Genomic DNA, 17,368 nt, shown 5'->3' on the forward strand with positions numbered 1-17,368 from the left:
TACTCCATGTGAGAAGGTCTGGAACACAGACACCTTTTCTTTTCCTTGGATAAGAATGTTCCTGTACACTTTTCCACCCCTTCCACTGATATCGAGGGTACTTTTGAAGATTCAGTAGGCATTCCCAAGATCATTGTGGTGATTCCCTTCTTGCCCAGGCCAGTGTGGTTTTTGACCTTCTTTTGGAAATGGCCAGGGACACAAGCTTCCCCACAGACGGAATCTACTCCCACAAGGACAGAGGTGTTTGATACAGCCTGACCTTAAGCAACTTCAATTGGCTGTCTGTATGATAGGCTCTTTTCCCTTTAGGCACCTGCTTACTGAGGATATGTAGCAGGTACTAATGGAAATAAAGCCTGCTACTAGTAAATCATATCTTAATAAATGAAAAAAGTTTTCTAGTCAGTGCCAACAACATTACCAGCACCCATTCAGAGTTAGTTGTTCTCTGGTTTTGCAATATTTGTGTGAATTATAATCCTATGACCTTTCTTACTCTTCTATCGAGGTTCATTTATCAGCCATTTCAGCATGTCTGTCCACGGATCCTCCTCTTTCTATGCATTCTCATCTCAAAATGTTTTTGGAAAGGGTTTTGCATAAGAGATCTGCAAGAAAACTGGTGACCCCTTCTTGGGTGCTAAATTTTGTGTTAGAAAAGCTAACAATTGCTCTAACCAGCTAACCTGGCTGACTTGATGTTCCTAACTGATTGATCTGACCTCTGCAAGAAGGGTATTTGAGTTGCAAGCTCTTATGCTGTGTCAACCCTATCTAATTTTCTGTAGTCTCAGGGTTTCTTTGAGAACTAATCCTCCTTTCATGCCTGAGGTGGTATCCCAGTTTAACTTAAGCCAAACTATCCATCTCCCTGTTTCCTTTCCTGAACCTAAAAATGAGGAAGAAAGGAAATTACATGCCTTGGATGTCCACAGACAACTCAGGTACTATCTTGACAGAAATAAATCTTTCAGATCTTCAGATCAGTTGTCATTTCTTGTGAAGGTAAGAAGAAGGGACAATCTGTGTCTAAACAGACTATTTCCAGTGGTTGTCTTAGGCTATTAACTTTTGTTATACTCACCACAACAAAACTAGTCCAGACAGGGTCAAGGCCCACTCTACCAGGGCCTTGGCTTCTCGCATGCCTTTTTGGAAAGGGTTGAATTCTAGAAGTATTATAGAAGCTGGGACTTGGTCATCTGTACATGCTTTTTACAAAGCACTATAAGCTTGATTCATTCTCTAGGTCTAGATCAGGCTTTGCTAGAATCATTTTCCAGTGGCTTCTGGTCTCTTTTCTTTTTACCTCCCAAATGTAGTAAGCTAGGGTAATCTACCCTTATAGCTATGGCTACTACAGCAGTGATTAATATGATGATCACAGTACAGTTATGTAAACAAACTTACCATAACAATAAATGTTCAAATGATCACTCCTGCAGTAGCCAATCACTCCCACCATCCTCTCCCCTGTTGTTTTTGGCGTGGACATTTATTTATTTATTTATTTATTATTCCTAGCATTGTCCTTTAAAGGTTCAGCCTCCTTTTCTGTGTTGGCATGAAAGCTTTGAAGGGCTTGGCACCCAAGCCTGCCTCTTTAGTCATCTCAACTCCAGCTGACTGGCGGTCTTGGTGCATAGAAGTTGCCCTGAAGCTTTGTAAGCTGGCTGACTGGCGTTTATAGCCTAAGCAGGATATAACCCATACAACTAAGGCTACTGCAGCAGTGATCATTTAAACATCTACTGTAATGGTGAGTTTACTTACACAAATGTATTTTATTTATATTCAAAATGTACAGCTCTTTTATTACGTACAGTCATTTACACCTCACATTCTTCTCCTCTCCTGGGCCATAACCCTATTCAGTCCTTTATGCTCTGAAGATAAAGAAATCAGACAACCACTGACATCAATCTCACTTATTAAATGAGCAAAGATATACAATACTCTTGCTGACTCAGGCATTGGAGGAAATCAGGATCTGAAACTTACAAAATTCCACTTTTTAAAAAGGCTTTGTTATTGCATCTATTTCTTTACAATTCTGCAATAACTTTTTACAGACTGTGTAATTCATATATAAGAAATAAATATGCAAGAGTCACAACAAGTCACTTTTAATTTTACTGAGGATTCTCAGATGTAACAGAATTTCTCACTTCTTCTATCTCAGGTGAATGGAATTGTAATAAAATTCTTAAATAAAAATAAATGCAATAAAAATAAATAATATGACAGGTCAAGCTAGAGTGAATTATTCTCATCATCTGACTGTGCATTATTAGCAAAGAGTAGCTTTCTAGGAAAACTGGACCATGCTGGGATATCAGCTTCCATGTGGGCATTCAGGTTAGGAATAAAAATTTATGACAAGGTATTTTTTTAAATTTCTTCCAACAGTTGTCCTTCAAATGATTCAAGGAATGCTAGCAATAAGTGTGAGTGACTTTTCTGGCTAGCTGAGCGTCTGCCTGCTACTGTTTTGAACATGTGGATCAGCTTAGAATCATCACCAATCTGATACTTTCACTTTAGATCTCACTAAAGCTTCTAGATAGACTTACTTATGTAAATATGAATTGACAAACACTTATTCCTTGAAGCTGTGATTTGTGAGCATATGCCAGTAACAGCTGCTATGGCAGTAGAAGTCCTAATGTTAAAATGCCTTTATCTGTAGTGGTATGCCCATATCCCTGCACAATTCCATCACATCTGTACTTCTGTGGCAAGACAACTACTTCAGACTCTTCTTCATCTAAGCACCTATCAATAAGGTCTCCAGCCTTACCCTATTGAACTGTAAAATCACTTCTATGACATCCATAACCCATGAGACATTGCAAAATAAGCTTGAAAACTTAAACATTGACCCAAACACTGTTTATTTTTGGGGATTTCAGGTATCTATCCATAAAATGGAAAACATTTACTACTACAAATAAATACACAAAATGCTTCACAGAGCTCATCAGTGCAAACATTTTAGTCTACAAAGGGCACCTTTCTATGAGGGGATCAAATTTAATTGACCTGTTTCTCACAAATATAGCTCCATTATGACTTCAGTCTATAGTTGCCCAATCATTGGTAAGATTCGATCAACATTCAGTGGTTTTCACCATTATGATTAATTTGTAAATGTCCACAGACTCTAGTGTCCTTAGAGATTTCTCATAGGTAAATACTATAGTATGCGGATGACCTAAAGTAATTATTTTTCTAGTAGCTAACACTGCTGCATTTCCAGAGAGCTTTGTTTCTTACCTCAATACTTGTATCAAGACATCAGTTTCAATCCAAAACAAACTACAATACCAAATTCAGGAAAAAAAATTACTAGTATAAACTAGCAGTGTAACAAAAGAAAAAAAAAACTCCTCACCCTTAGAAATAAACTGAAAACCCTATGCTGCTTCACCCCCACACTACCTTCCAATGCCTGCCAAACCTAACTCTAACCCTCTTAACTCTAACCTTTTAACTTAACTTATAAAAATCATTTCTGTAACACCACCACTACATAAGACTGCTCACATGCACATGTACACATACACATGCACACGCGTACATGCACCAACATACATGCACTACAGTAAATCTATCCCCTTACGTAACCGTTTCTCTAACCATAATCTGCTACACTCACACAAACACTCCACACACACACACACACACACACACACACACACACACACACACACACACACACACACACACACACACACACACACACACACACACACACACACACACACACACACACACACACGCACCAATATACATGAACTACACTAAATCTATCCCTTTACTTAACCCTTTCTGTAACCCTAATCTGCTACACTTGCACAAACACTCCACCCACACACACACACACACACACACACACACACACGCACACACACACACACACACACACACACACACACACACACACACACACACACACACACACACATATATACACACATGCACCAACATACATGCACTACACTAAATATATCCCCTTACTTAACCCTTTCTCTAATCCTAATCTGCTATACTAGCACAAACACTCCTACCCCTTAATACTGAAACCTTCAGTGGATCTGAAACTTTTGGCATTAGTTTCCCAAACCCAGAAATATACCTTACCTGCATACATTTGATGTTCCATTCATCTTATCCAACATTTCAATACTTGGCCTCCTACAGGTTACTGAGAGGTGATCTATGCCTGGCATAAAAGGCATCCTCAAATCCAGCTCTGATGGACATCCACAAAATAAATAGCATCAGAACCACTAGATCCAAGGATTTAAATTTAAATTTTCCTTGTGACATAAATTAGATACGTTGGTGAGACAGATATGTGTCTGAGAGGATCCCCATGCATCCATGTGAAGCAGAGTCCATCCCTAACCCTATTTAAGCATAACTTTGACCAATTGGTGGGAAATTGGAAATTCATCCCAGATGTGACAGACAGAGAGAGATGGTAATGCCCAAACTAACACCTCCCAGCACACACACACACTCACACACATAACCTCAAGAAACTTCCTAACTAACATACCCCACTCTTAACAAATGCCCACGATACATACAGACTTGCTAGGCTTATAGATATAGACACAGATGCGTATATACATACATTTAGCTAGGTTTACTTTTGTATTATCAAGGACCACCTTATCAAGAAGCACTGTCTTAGGATAGTCATACTTTTAACTGATAACCTACAACATTTGGTCTCGCAACACCATAAAACCTCAAATAGCAAATGCCACTAAAGGTATGCAGCCAGGTGCTATTGTGGGTCCATTGGGGGGGGGGGGGGGGCAAATCCATCAGTCTGATAGTGTGGATCACAATGTGGCAGATTATTGATGAGGGTCATCCATATGTAGCACTTCTCGATGAGATGGTCTACAGTAATTCAATAGTAAAAGTTTATTTCTGGATAATTCTACAGAAATGATCACTATAGTGTATAGTGCCTAAGGCTTGATATAGAGTAAGGACTAAAGATGTGTCTCTGCATATAGGGAAGGTAGATGTGAATCATTAAATGCTGAGAAAGCATTATAGCACTAGAATAATGGGGTGTTCTTCTCTTTTCAGTTCAATAATTGTAATTTATTAGTTGCATTAGTGAAGCTCTTTCTATATGTAACTTAAAACCCTGTGAATTTGTCATTACTCTTTTCTGCATATGATTTTTAGCCCTGTGGACTTGTATCTTACTGTTTTCTGCATATGGTTTTTAGTCCCGTTGACTTGTTTTTACTGTTTTCTGCATATGTATTAATGTCCAGTGGATTTACCTTTACCATTTTCTGCAAGTGACTTTTAGCCCTGTTGATTTGTCCTTACCGTCTTTTCTGTAGTAGTGAATTTCTACTTTCCGCTCTTCAGATCCAAGCAGTGCCTGAGTGAGTTGAGTGATAGAAGATGTTTCTGTGCAAGGCCCTGCAAGGAAGCTGCATGTACAAGGCTGCTGCATGACTTCCACACGGGAGTACCCAAACATTTCACAAAAACCGTCATTGCAATAGATGATGGCACAGCTTTCCATCTGAGCATTTGCAATTACAAACTTCCGGTCTGCAAACAAAAACAGAAAAACAGAAAGTAATCACTTTAAGACACTATGCACATTATCACTACATCCAACAAACTTCTGTCAAGCTTATATGCTCACTAGTTCATTGTACGACTGAAAATCTATGACACCTTTCTTTCCAACAGTCCAGTTAGCCACCAAGCTGATTAAATTAACCTTCATCTGGCATTTTGACCTTGGATGTATTATTTATTATTGCTTTTCATGTAGATAGTGTTTGCATGTAAGTGTCCTAGAAATATATTCAAGTGCACCCTAGTATAACTTCTTTATCTGAATCAGTGATAATGTTCTCTGTTATGTGACAAAGAGTTGGAAAAAGAATGGCAAATAGTGGACAGTTGCATTTTGCATCACATCCACAAATAAATGCTTGTAAAATATGAAAGAACATGTTCCAAACATTTCTTTTAACCTCACAAAGGCATGGTCCTTGTATGACTGATGAGGTAGTTATCACACCTGTCATGGCAGAAAGAGAAGGACAGCCATTTATGTAGCCAGACAAATGGTTCTTGGGACAAATGGGATAGCCAATTACTAGGAATGGTTGTTAGAAAAAAATGACAAGCTATACAGCAGTGGCTGTCTCCCAGATTCATCACAATCAAAATGAAACATAAAGGTAAAAAGAACTGTCTGAGGGTTTTATTTTGCTACAGCAATGTTCTGTAGTGAACTAACTGGCACAGGTCCCTGCTGCCCTGGCACTTTTCAGTGCTGCTGTGTTGAAGTGCTTTTGGAAGGAATGCAGTGGAAACATCTCAGGCTGAATGGCAAAGTGCCAGGAACAACGACATCTAATTGGAGTTTAACTCCCAGTGGAAAGCATGCTTTCGTTATCTTCTTGTTCCGGCTGGCAGCCTTACCAGACATAGGCCTTCTCGTTAATTTCTATGTAGCTCACTACTGAGTCCTTGTCAACACCTGCTGATAATCCCTGCTTGGTCAATGTTTGTGTTTCATCATCCCTGTAGATGCTTGCGCAGTAAATATTATCTCTACTGTTTAAAAGATGTTTTATGCCTGCAATTTCTTAAAGTAAAGTCAAAGAGTATGTGCAGTCCCTTGAATGTTAGGGCTATGTCACTAGTTTTCTTTTTCACATTTAGCACTAGAAAACGGGTATCATATGAAAGAGTCAGTGAAACAAGTCCCAAGTCCTGATCCCAACCTTCTTCCTCTAAATGATTCTAGGTATATTTGAAGCTTCCTTTGGTTATTCCCATTACTAATTCATCAGGATTACAGAATTTTGCTTTTTTAATGCAAGAAAAAATACCTATCTTCTTTGGACTCTTATATGTTTGTATTCCTGCCTCTGGACAGAGGTAATAATATAATGGGCCATCTCTGTGGCTAGAGACATAAAGGCCGCACGTAACCTTAGATGACCTGGATTCAATTATCAACTTGAGCGTTAGAAGAGCTGGCAGGGGGTGGTACACATGAATGGCAGATGTCAGCTCATCTATACTGGAGAAGGGTACTGGTAGTCTCAGTTTGTTCACTTCCACTGAGCACATGGAGGTGCCGGATGTGCAGTACAGCTAAACTGGGAATTCGAGCTTTGTCCTACCAAGCTGGTGGCAGTAGCTCTTAATACATGCAAGTGGTAGCACATATATATATATATATATATATATATATATATATATATATATATATATATATATATATTTGGGAAAAGCATTGTAGGGCCCTCACTTAGCCACAAGGGATTGGGGTTATTACCGTTAGCAGAAAATCTTTGATAGAAGCCTGAGCAATGGCAATGATTGACTCTCACCTCAGAGAAACAAGTAAGGTAAGGAAACAGCTTTTGTTTGCAGGAAACAAATTGGAAAAAAAATTGCTAAGACATCTGATGGTTAGTGGGCACTGGGATCCCTCCCCAAACAAAATAACAGAAAATCATGAGGTGTATTCTTTAGAGGGCTGTGAATGCCATAAACCTATGGAGACTGCATGTTTAGTAATGTTAGGCTTCAAAGATTTGCCTACGTGTTAAGTGGTATGTTTATTTCACTGGGTGAGACAAAGGAGAGCAAATCAGATTTCTCCTCATCTGATTTGCATACTTGAAAATTTCAGTTTTGATGATAGTAGTTTAACCTTGATTTCTGAAATTGTAAATCAGGTTTAGGAATGTTTTCCCCACCCTCAACACAGGGAATAATCAGGCATTACTAATGTGTATTCTGGACTCCTGCGTTGCTAGCTACACCCTATGTAGCTGCTGTTTATTATAGAATATGTGCTATATAACTACTGTTTTTACTATGGTACCTATCCTACATATGGAATTAAATATGCAGTCCATGTAGTAGAAGTTAGGTTGGGGATTAACATACTGGTTAAGGTGTTTACCCCATTGACACAAGGTATGAGGTTTGACTCTTACCTTTGGTCACTCTCTGGATACTGGCTAGGTGTGTAATAGTTTACAGACTGATTGTCTACTATTTACCTATGAACCTTCAACGCTAACCACCAAGGATGACTCTCACACCTTTTGCCAGAACAACACTTAAACAGAACAGGAATAAGGGGAGACACACTAGCCACCAGGGGAACAGTTGAATATTGTGCCTTACTGGCACTCACACATAATGTGGGTCAGGGGAACACTAGACACCATGGAGAACTCCTGAATATCATGCCTTAATATCATTTACACAAAACATGGGTCAAAGGGAATACTTGACAACAGGGATACCCTAGTATGCCTTAAAGGCCCTTAATAAAAAACAAGATAAAAGAAGAGTGGGATCCACCAGGTACCAGAGATACTATATATAGTATTACTTAAAGGCACTAAAGGGGATTCTAACCTGTACCTCCGACTTGCAACAGAGGATATTAGTCCTCTGAGCCACCACTAGACACCATGGATCTGCTGTAAAACAGATTAAAAAAGAAAAGGGAAAAAAAAGTGACGGGGAAAAAAGCCTCAAATCCTCCTCCCTTGTAACTTGTAACTGAGAAGTTAGTGCAGCAGAAATTGTTTAACATATAATGCAAATCATGGACATTATTCAATGGCTGCAACAATTCGTGATGTGTGAGGGTGAGGGACAGGAAATGGTAAGCATAACTCTCAACCGTATAGCACAAGAAACCATAACAAGCCAACATTAATGCTGAGACAATTTCAGGGACAGATTTCACTTAGTCCTTTTACAAACTTAGAGAAAGTCACAAGTATAATGGATGTTCAAATAACATTTATGTTTTGAAGACTGTATTAAGCATGAAACTCTAATGTCCAGCAATAATGAGTGACTGCAATCATCAGTGATTTATGAGGTCAGGACAAAGGAGATACTGGGGATGTTCCTACAGCACAGAGGCAGTTAAGGCATATGACGTGTGTGCATGTATATGTGTTCATGTGTATGTGTGTATGCATGTATGTGTGTGTGTGTGTGTGTGTGTGTGTGTGTGTGTGTGTGTGTGCATGTGTGCATATGTGTGTGTGTGTGTGTGTGTGTGTGTGTGTGTGTGTGTGTGTGTGCATGCTTTACTGTGTGTGTTTATTTGTTAAAATGAAAGGGGGGTGCCTATGCGAACACAGTGAGGCATTTCCAATGTTAACTACTGCAGGAATGCACAGATCTGCACTGATGGTATTTCATAGCGAGTCAGAGACTTGAAAATTAGCTGTTATTTCATCACTGGGGCTGTGTCTCTTAATAATAAATCGCCACATCTCAGACACAGTACGGGGCCTTTTTACTGTCACCCTTAATATGAGCGCTAGGGTTCTTTATGAATCCTTGGGCACTTAATTTACACACAATGGGTTACTTTATGGATTACTGTCTTTACCCAAGCATATCACACACAGATTATTGTGGCAAACTGCAGATGACCAGAATTAAGGAAATGTTATAATGCTGCTGTTACACACTCCAAATGTCATTATGTTATCCAACTACAACGACATACAGTGTGTAACAAAACAGCTAGACCGCAAGGATGTGGGTTATGTAATGCCTCCTTAGAAAAATGAAAAATCATCTGATGAACTGCATTTTAAGGGCATGTTGTCGAAGCACAGAAGCAGCAGCACACATTGGGTCTAAGACTGCACAGTGCAGGACTAAGTGAAACATTTCTGGTATTACCGACATGGTTATTTTCTTGGCTGTTACTAAACAAACAGAATAGCCTGGCTATACCGTATAACAGTACATTGATTCTTGAGGCTATAAAATACAGGAATGATTATAGCTATGTTTGTAATGTGCCAAAAATGAATACACCAACAACAAAAAAGGTTGAGACAGCTGCTCCGAAGAAAAGGATTAGTGTGAGCAAGGCTAAAGCTAGATTCTGTCTTAGTCCTTGAAGACTGAGCTTAAAGCACATAGCAAAAAAAAAAAAAATACTATAAATGGCTAACTTGTACTGAGAAGCTACTTTCTAAAAGAAACATTCTGGATGCATGCAATAATCCTGGTTTAAACAAGAGATTATATAAATGGTTGGCAACACTGACAGCATGATATGATGTGCATAGCAGATGAAATGAAAATACAAGATTTAATGTTAAAAGCATATGCATGTAGAGTCAAAATGGAGCAGAAATAAATAAAAAAAAAAGACAAGAAATCACGCAGCAAACCAGTACTGTGTTGTAGTGAAACTCACCTCTAACATGCTTTATGTATATTTTTTAATTATATTATCATTTATGTTTCTAACTGGGTTAGACCCCAAAAGCATAAATGCCTCTTAGAGGTAACCTGGGAGCAAATGTTTGGTTATATGACCTGCTTAAAGTAAAAGAGTATGCAAGCAAATTCAGAGGGAGTTAAACTAGTTCCAGCGTGTTAGTATACCATAGCTTTAATACATTGTGTTCTATTGCTAAATAGAGATGAACAGTGTACAGAATATTACAGAAAGTTATGAATGATGTATATCAGTTTAGTTATCTGTGACTCTGTATTCTGAAAATTATTTTTCATCCTAAAATTTAAACTGTTACGGTGACTATTAGACAATTTAGCTCTCAAGGTACAAATATTAATGACTCTGATGTACTAAATTCAAAGGTAAAGAAATGCACAAGTAAAAAATCAACACAAGAATAAAATGGGACAAAAAGTGGATAAAGCTTATCATATTTGGTTTAATCAGAATAAAAGTTTCTGGAAAGAAGAATAATGCATACACTAAGAGAAGCCATTAATAACCCCTGTCATTTTCAGACATGTAATTTATAAGATGGATAGATGCAAAATTCTGGGACATAGCCAGCCTGAAAAATTAGTTGTAATTCTTTTACCTCATGTTCGATTTCCCTGACAAATGCCTAACCCACTATGCGATGAATAACATGACTTCTGGCAGCCATTACAGTTAATCACATGATGTCTGGCAGCCATTACAGTTAATCACCAGTGAGCAGGCTATGATGTCCTCCGATTCTTTGTTTACAAACTCCACCATGCTAACTGCTCACCACTCTTAGCCCTGAAAATGAAATTAAACACCTTTCACAATTGTTTCAATTCTCAAAATGCAAATTCTTAATCTTAAGCAACCCAATATTAATTCTTGGAAATAGGAAAGAACCTTACCTAAAATATCTCCCAGCAATTTGAAACACGTTTCCACACCAGAGCAAGAGGAACCCCCAAGTGGACTGCTTGTGTGCACTCCCAGCTTGCAGAAATGTCTGTTTCATAGCAGACTGATTTTGTTCGTGCTTGACTGATTTTGTTCGTGCTTGGCTGATTTTGTTCGTGCTTGACTGATTTTGTTCATGCATTGTCCTACTCCCTCTTTACAAAACCTATATAATCTACATCTAGCTCATTACCATTCAGAGTACCCTGGGGTAATTAACAGCAAGATAGACGGTAACTAATGCTCTTTGCATGCTGTTAGCTACACTATATAGGTTACCAGTCATTTTTATACATACATTACTCACTGTGATTACTTAACACAATATTACTTGCATCCACTAATGCATCTTGGAATATTCATTCAATGTTTTTTTACTTTGTATTATGATATATTAACTATTTACATACACTGAAGGTTATGACTGGGTCACTGATCATAACTAGTTTGTTATGTGGGTGGCCCACTATGTTAGAGAAGAGTCCCTCAGATTCAGAAAGGGGTCCCATGAGTGGTAAACCCTACCATAAATGGTCAACCCCTTGCAAAAACTCCTTCTGATTCCGAGACTGCCCTATGGCAGTGCTTTGCTTTGAAATGTATTGGCATAGTTTATGGCTCTGCCACCTATGCTAAAGGGTAATGAAGCAATTGGGGGAGTAGGATATGCTAAGTAACCATGTCCTCTAGAAATGCCTGCAGTTACCGATTTACATTGCTGAGACATTCAGAAAATCATCTGGTTGTGTAAATTACCATTACAATAAACATCTAAACGAAAAATTCCAAGAAAACACAAACCCCACAAAGGAGGACCACTCCAGGATGAATTGTTAATAATATTTAATAACACTTCTGGTATCTCAGCCATTTGTGATTTTATTTTTTGTGTAAATTACCACAGCTGGGCAAAAATATTAACTCAGCAAAAAGACTTCTGTCACCCATTTATGTCAATGCAAAAAAGCCACATTGCAGGTAAGAAATTATGTATTGTTACTATTATGCAACAAGCCCAGCATATACAAAATGATTAAAAGAGAAATTAGAGGAAAGAAAAATACTTCCACAAGAAAAACTGTCATTAACTTCAAATGAAAGTTTGTTTTCATTCATACAACAAATTTATTTGTGAAAAACAGCATATAGATCAAGAAACATTGATCTTTATGAAAAAAAGAAGCATTTGAGAAAGCGCAAAAATATAAACAACAAAACCAAGAGATTTTTGAAAAGTATAAAAAAGAAATATGGACATGGGAAAGAAAGCGAGATTTGATATGGTGCAATATTTATGCAAAGGAGAAAGCCATATTAATTAATATAAAGAAGCAGCCCCGAAGATATTCAAAGAGATACACAGGCAAAGGCATCCAGATATGGAAAATTTCACAATAACGAAAATTAATATCACAAAGAGGCAATGTAGAAAAGAAGATTAGTAAAGTAGAAGTTAAAAAAATAGAAATTGAAGTAATGGAGTGCCTGCGAAGTGAAGGATTTGGTGTAGAAGGTCTAACACAGGTTACATCACAGCCAGGTGGAGCGAGAGTCCACAAAGTAAGGAGATGCAGGATGATCAGGAGACATCTGAAGAAGAAATATGGACTTGGGAAAGAAAAAGAGATTTAATATGGTGCAATATTTAAGCAATGGAGAAAGCAAAACTAACCAATACAAAAGGAGCAACACCAAAGATATTTGAAGAGAAATACAGGCAAAGGAATCTGGATATGGAAAACTTTACAATACAAAAAATAAGAAGACAAAGAGGAAAAGTAGAAAAGGAGATTAGTAATGGAGAAGTTAAAGAAATAGAGACTGAGGTTATGGAGCACCTGCGAAATGAAGGATTCAGTGTAGAAAATCTAATTCAGAAAGCACAACAACAGGATAGAGCAATGAACATCCAAATTAAGGAGAAACCAGTGGAACCTGAAGCAATTGGTCAGGTGCCATGTGAAGATATTTTGGAGCCTTCCACAGGAAACCAGTATAAACATACACTTGAAGCTAGACAGCAAGGGAAGGAACAGGAAACTCTGAAACTCTGACACAGTCAATGTTGAGGAGTGATAGGCCAGTTAATTCCCAGAGCAAAGGATGACACAGGATGAAATTGAAGAGAATGTGCTACAGGAAGATCCTAGAGAAAATAAAGAAACGTGCCCTCAGTTTAGAAGAAGATGAGCTAAGAGAAGAGTTGATTGATTTAATAGAGATAGATAAACATATTAAGATCAATGAAAGAAATAGACTGCAGAAAGTCAATAAAATTTAAAGTCAGAAGTTTGATAAAACAAATGAACACAGTAATTAGGACTCTCCATAGGAATCCATGCAATATAACAGACGTAAGTAGAATAAACTATTGTACAGCTAAATTAATAACTGATAAAGCTTTACTACAAGAACACCGGGTAGTGAGGGAAAGGAAGGGGAAAACTTGAATACTATCATGGAAGTATCGAATAGTGAAACTCATAAAGCAATTAAGACAAGAAGTGTTGCTGTTAGAAGAATATAGAAGAGGGAACAGATCAACAAAAATACTAAGAAAGATAGATAGCTGTAATTAAAGCAATGCACAGTATTAGAACAGACAAGGATCAATCATGCACTATCACAAACAACAAGTTAACAATCTCAGCACAGGCAGAAAAACTTAGAAGATACACAGATAAATATTAAGGAAAAGTACAAAATAAGCAATTTATTGATGACCAAAAAGTTTTACATAGAACTGGGAAACAAGGTAAAAGGAATTGAAAGACCACCAAAAAAGAAGAAATAGATACATTTTGGAGATGTATTTATGAAGATCACGTGGAACATAACAAAGATGCTAAATGGATAGAAAAAGTAAAAGAAAGAATAAGAAGTTTAAAGGTACAGGATATGAAATGGGATGAAATAACAGACAGACAGAGATTGAAACAAAGTTAAGAAAAGCCTCCAATTGGAAAACACCAGGCCCAGATACAGTACCTAACTTCTGGTTAAAAGTATTACCATCTTTGCACAAAGATTTAGCTATGCGTAAGAACTATTTATATGTGCACCTGAACAGATACCAACCTGGCTAACAATAGGAAAAAGAATGCTCCTACTTAAGAGTGAACCTGTAAGCTACCCTAAAAACTATAGACCAATAACTTGCCTTCTGATGACATAAATTATACACAGGAATTGATGCCGATAGAGAAGAAAACTCAGTTATGGCAGTAGAACAAAAGGGCAATAAGTCATATGGCACAAAGGATCATTTGTTGTTAAATAAAGTCATAGTGGAGAACTGTAAAAAGGGGAAGAATCTAAGTATGGTATGGATTGACTACAAAAAAGCATTTGATAGTATCCCACATTCAAGGATAAAAGAGTGCTTAAAAATGTCTAAGATACACCCTACACTGATTGACTACATTGCATTGAACATGAAACAGTGTCAAACCACTTTACAATTAAGCCATAATAAAGGACAAATTATTATCCCAGGGATAAAAATTCAAAGGTGGATATTCCATGGTGACTCTGTCACTGATGCTATTTTGCCTTGCCCTTAACCCATTAAGGTGTCTACTTAACAACTAAGGCCATGACTATAATTTGGCTCCCAGAAAACAACAAAGTGCAAAGACTTCTCATCTTATCTTTGTCACTGATTTAAATCTGTATTTCTCATCAGATGAGGAACTGAAAACACAACTGTAAGTAATCAAAACTTTTTCAGGTGATATAATAATTTCATTTGGTCTGGAAAAATGTGCAAAAGCAACCTTTAAAGCAGGAAAACTGCAGCACCAGGAAAACATCAGTTTGGGACAAGAATGTGATATAAAAGAACTTGAGCAAGAGGGAGTGTATAAATATTTGGGAATTGATGGAGGATGAACAATAAAACATGAACAAATGTGAATAGTAAGGAGTATTTTGGAAGACTTAAATTAATCCTGAAAACACTGTTGACATCTAGGAACAAAATCCAAGCTATAAACAAATTTGCTCTTCCTGCCCTAACTTACAGTTTTGGAGTGACTGACTTGCCGCAAAACGTGTTGGCTAGATTAGGTAGGAAAAGAAGAAGGATGCTTCATACTCACGAAATGATTTATAGAAATCAGTGAATACCAAGATTATATATTCCTGGTTCTGAAGGAGGGATTGGCCTCACTGAAATTGATTTCACGTATAGATCTGGATTTGTGGGGCTGCACACATATCTGCTGACCTCACAAAACCCAAACATAGTGAAAGTTACGAAACATGAGGAGAATAAATCTAAGATGACTTCCCTGTTTAGTCTAGCAGAAGCATATTGGCATCAAGCAGGAATGGAAATCAAACCAGAAGTAGATAAAAATCAGGCAGCAACTGAATGTGCCAAAAAACAAAAAAAAGAATATAAGGTGAAGGACCAGATGAGAAGGCAAGAAATGGGGAAAATGCATAAATATAGTTTCAAGCATAGAAAAGTTCTGGAAGATCCTCATGTTGATCAAGAATGAATGCAGGAATGGTTAAGGAGAGGCAAATTCAAACCAAGAGATGAAAGGTTAATATTGGCAGCCCAAGATAGTGGGCTACATACACGCTGGTTTACAATGTCCATTAAACATGTGGGAGAAACAGACAAAAGTAGGTTTTGTAAAACTGAATTGATACCAATTGCACAACCTCATTCCTGGTTGTGACATACTAAAGGCAGAAGGACTGTATACTGAAAGGCATAATGTGGCAAGGCTGTTGCACTGGGGATTGTGCAAACATTATGGTACTGAAGTGGCTGAAAAACATTGGAAACATGAGCTACAAAGCATTGTAGAAAATGATAAAAGTTTATATCACATGGTATCACCCATTACTAATAGTTCAAAAAGATAGATGCAAGAAAATCAGATATAGTGGTCCATGAAAAGAAGACAAAAGTAGCATTGGACATTGATATCGCCACACACAATGACTACAGTGTCTTGTGTACAGAGAGACAGAAAGTCATAAAATATCAGGATTTGCAGGCAGAAACGAGAGCAATGTGGAAGAAAGATACTCAGACAGTTACAATAGTAGTAGGAGCAATGGTTCTTGTAAAAAAGAATCTACAATTGTATTTAGATATGTTATCAATACATGTAACCCCATATGAGTTGCAGAAGGAGTCATTACTGGGCACATTGCGGGTGCTGCAAAGAGCACTTTTGGCTGACATCAAAGACTGAACCGATACTAATTTCATGAACTTTAAGGTGTGTATGTCTGCTTGGGTGGTCGATGTAGTGTGTGTGTGTGTGTGTGTGTGTGTGTGTGTGTGTGTGTGTGTGCGTTTGTGAGTCTGAACTACTGTGGGGGGAATGATGTTGACTAGATGCCTGTATTTTTGGGAATGTCTGTTCATAGTTCATAGGTTAGTTCATAGGTTAGTACTAGGCTAACTGCACTTGTGAGCCATTGTAAGCCTAGACAATTATCCCTTGTGAGACTCAAACCCTGCACCTTGTGTTTGTAAGGCAAACATCTTAACTATTAGGCCACCCTCCCAACTGTGAATGTGTGTTTGTGTTTATGCTTGCCCACATGCCCACACGCGTGTGTGTGTTTGTATGAAAGTTGTAATGTGTGTGTGTGTGGGGGGTGTCCATTACAAATCTCTGTACCTTTGTACAAGACTGCCAGACAAAACCAAAAATAACGGGGATAAATGTACACAGGCAGGGACTATTTCTAAATATTACACTAATTCCCCTAAAAAGTTAATAGAACAAGTTTTGCATCAACATGCATTTTGGACACAAAAATGCTATAACATCTGGCACTAGTGACTGACTGTAATCCTCCTGTGATTTCCCTGAGAATCTAAATTTTTACTTGGGATAGATAAAAATTCTGTGCACCATCAGAGACAATCTGCACATCTCTGTACAGTTGAGAGGTAGGCAGCCTGTGCTATTGTGATACGTGAGCTGCCACAGGACACAACCACCAAAATGTGGTATTAATAGACGTGCAAATTAATTGATAATAAAGTCTTTTTTATGTTGGCTAAAGCTGTCTCTGAATCACATTTTTCACAATCATGTAACTTGACCTATCTGCAGTAAGAATTTACATGATCAG

The 17,368-nt window shown here is 37.8% G+C and overlaps 1 protein-coding gene across 2 annotated transcripts in view; it reads right to left on the bottom strand.

Annotated features, from left to right (window-relative positions):
• Positions 1 to 17,368, bottom strand: part of KCNH6 (potassium voltage-gated channel subfamily H member 6) — a 1,196,060-nt gene that overhangs the window by 1,008,855 nt on the left and 169,837 nt on the right. For both annotated transcript variants that reach the window (XM_044055208.1, XM_044055207.1), the window contains exon 2: positions 5,368 to 5,598. In XM_044055208.1, the coding sequence (XP_043911143.1) occupies positions 5,368 to 5,598 (231 nt within the window). The remainder of the gene's footprint in view (positions 1 to 5,367; positions 5,599 to 17,368) is intronic.

Source organism: Protopterus annectens, chromosome 13.part0 (genome assembly GCF_019279795.1).
Source record: "Protopterus annectens isolate FY-2018-M chromosome 13.part0, PAN1.0, whole genome shotgun sequence".
NCBI classification, from domain to species: Eukaryota; Metazoa; Chordata; order Ceratodontiformes; family Protopteridae; genus Protopterus; species Protopterus annectens.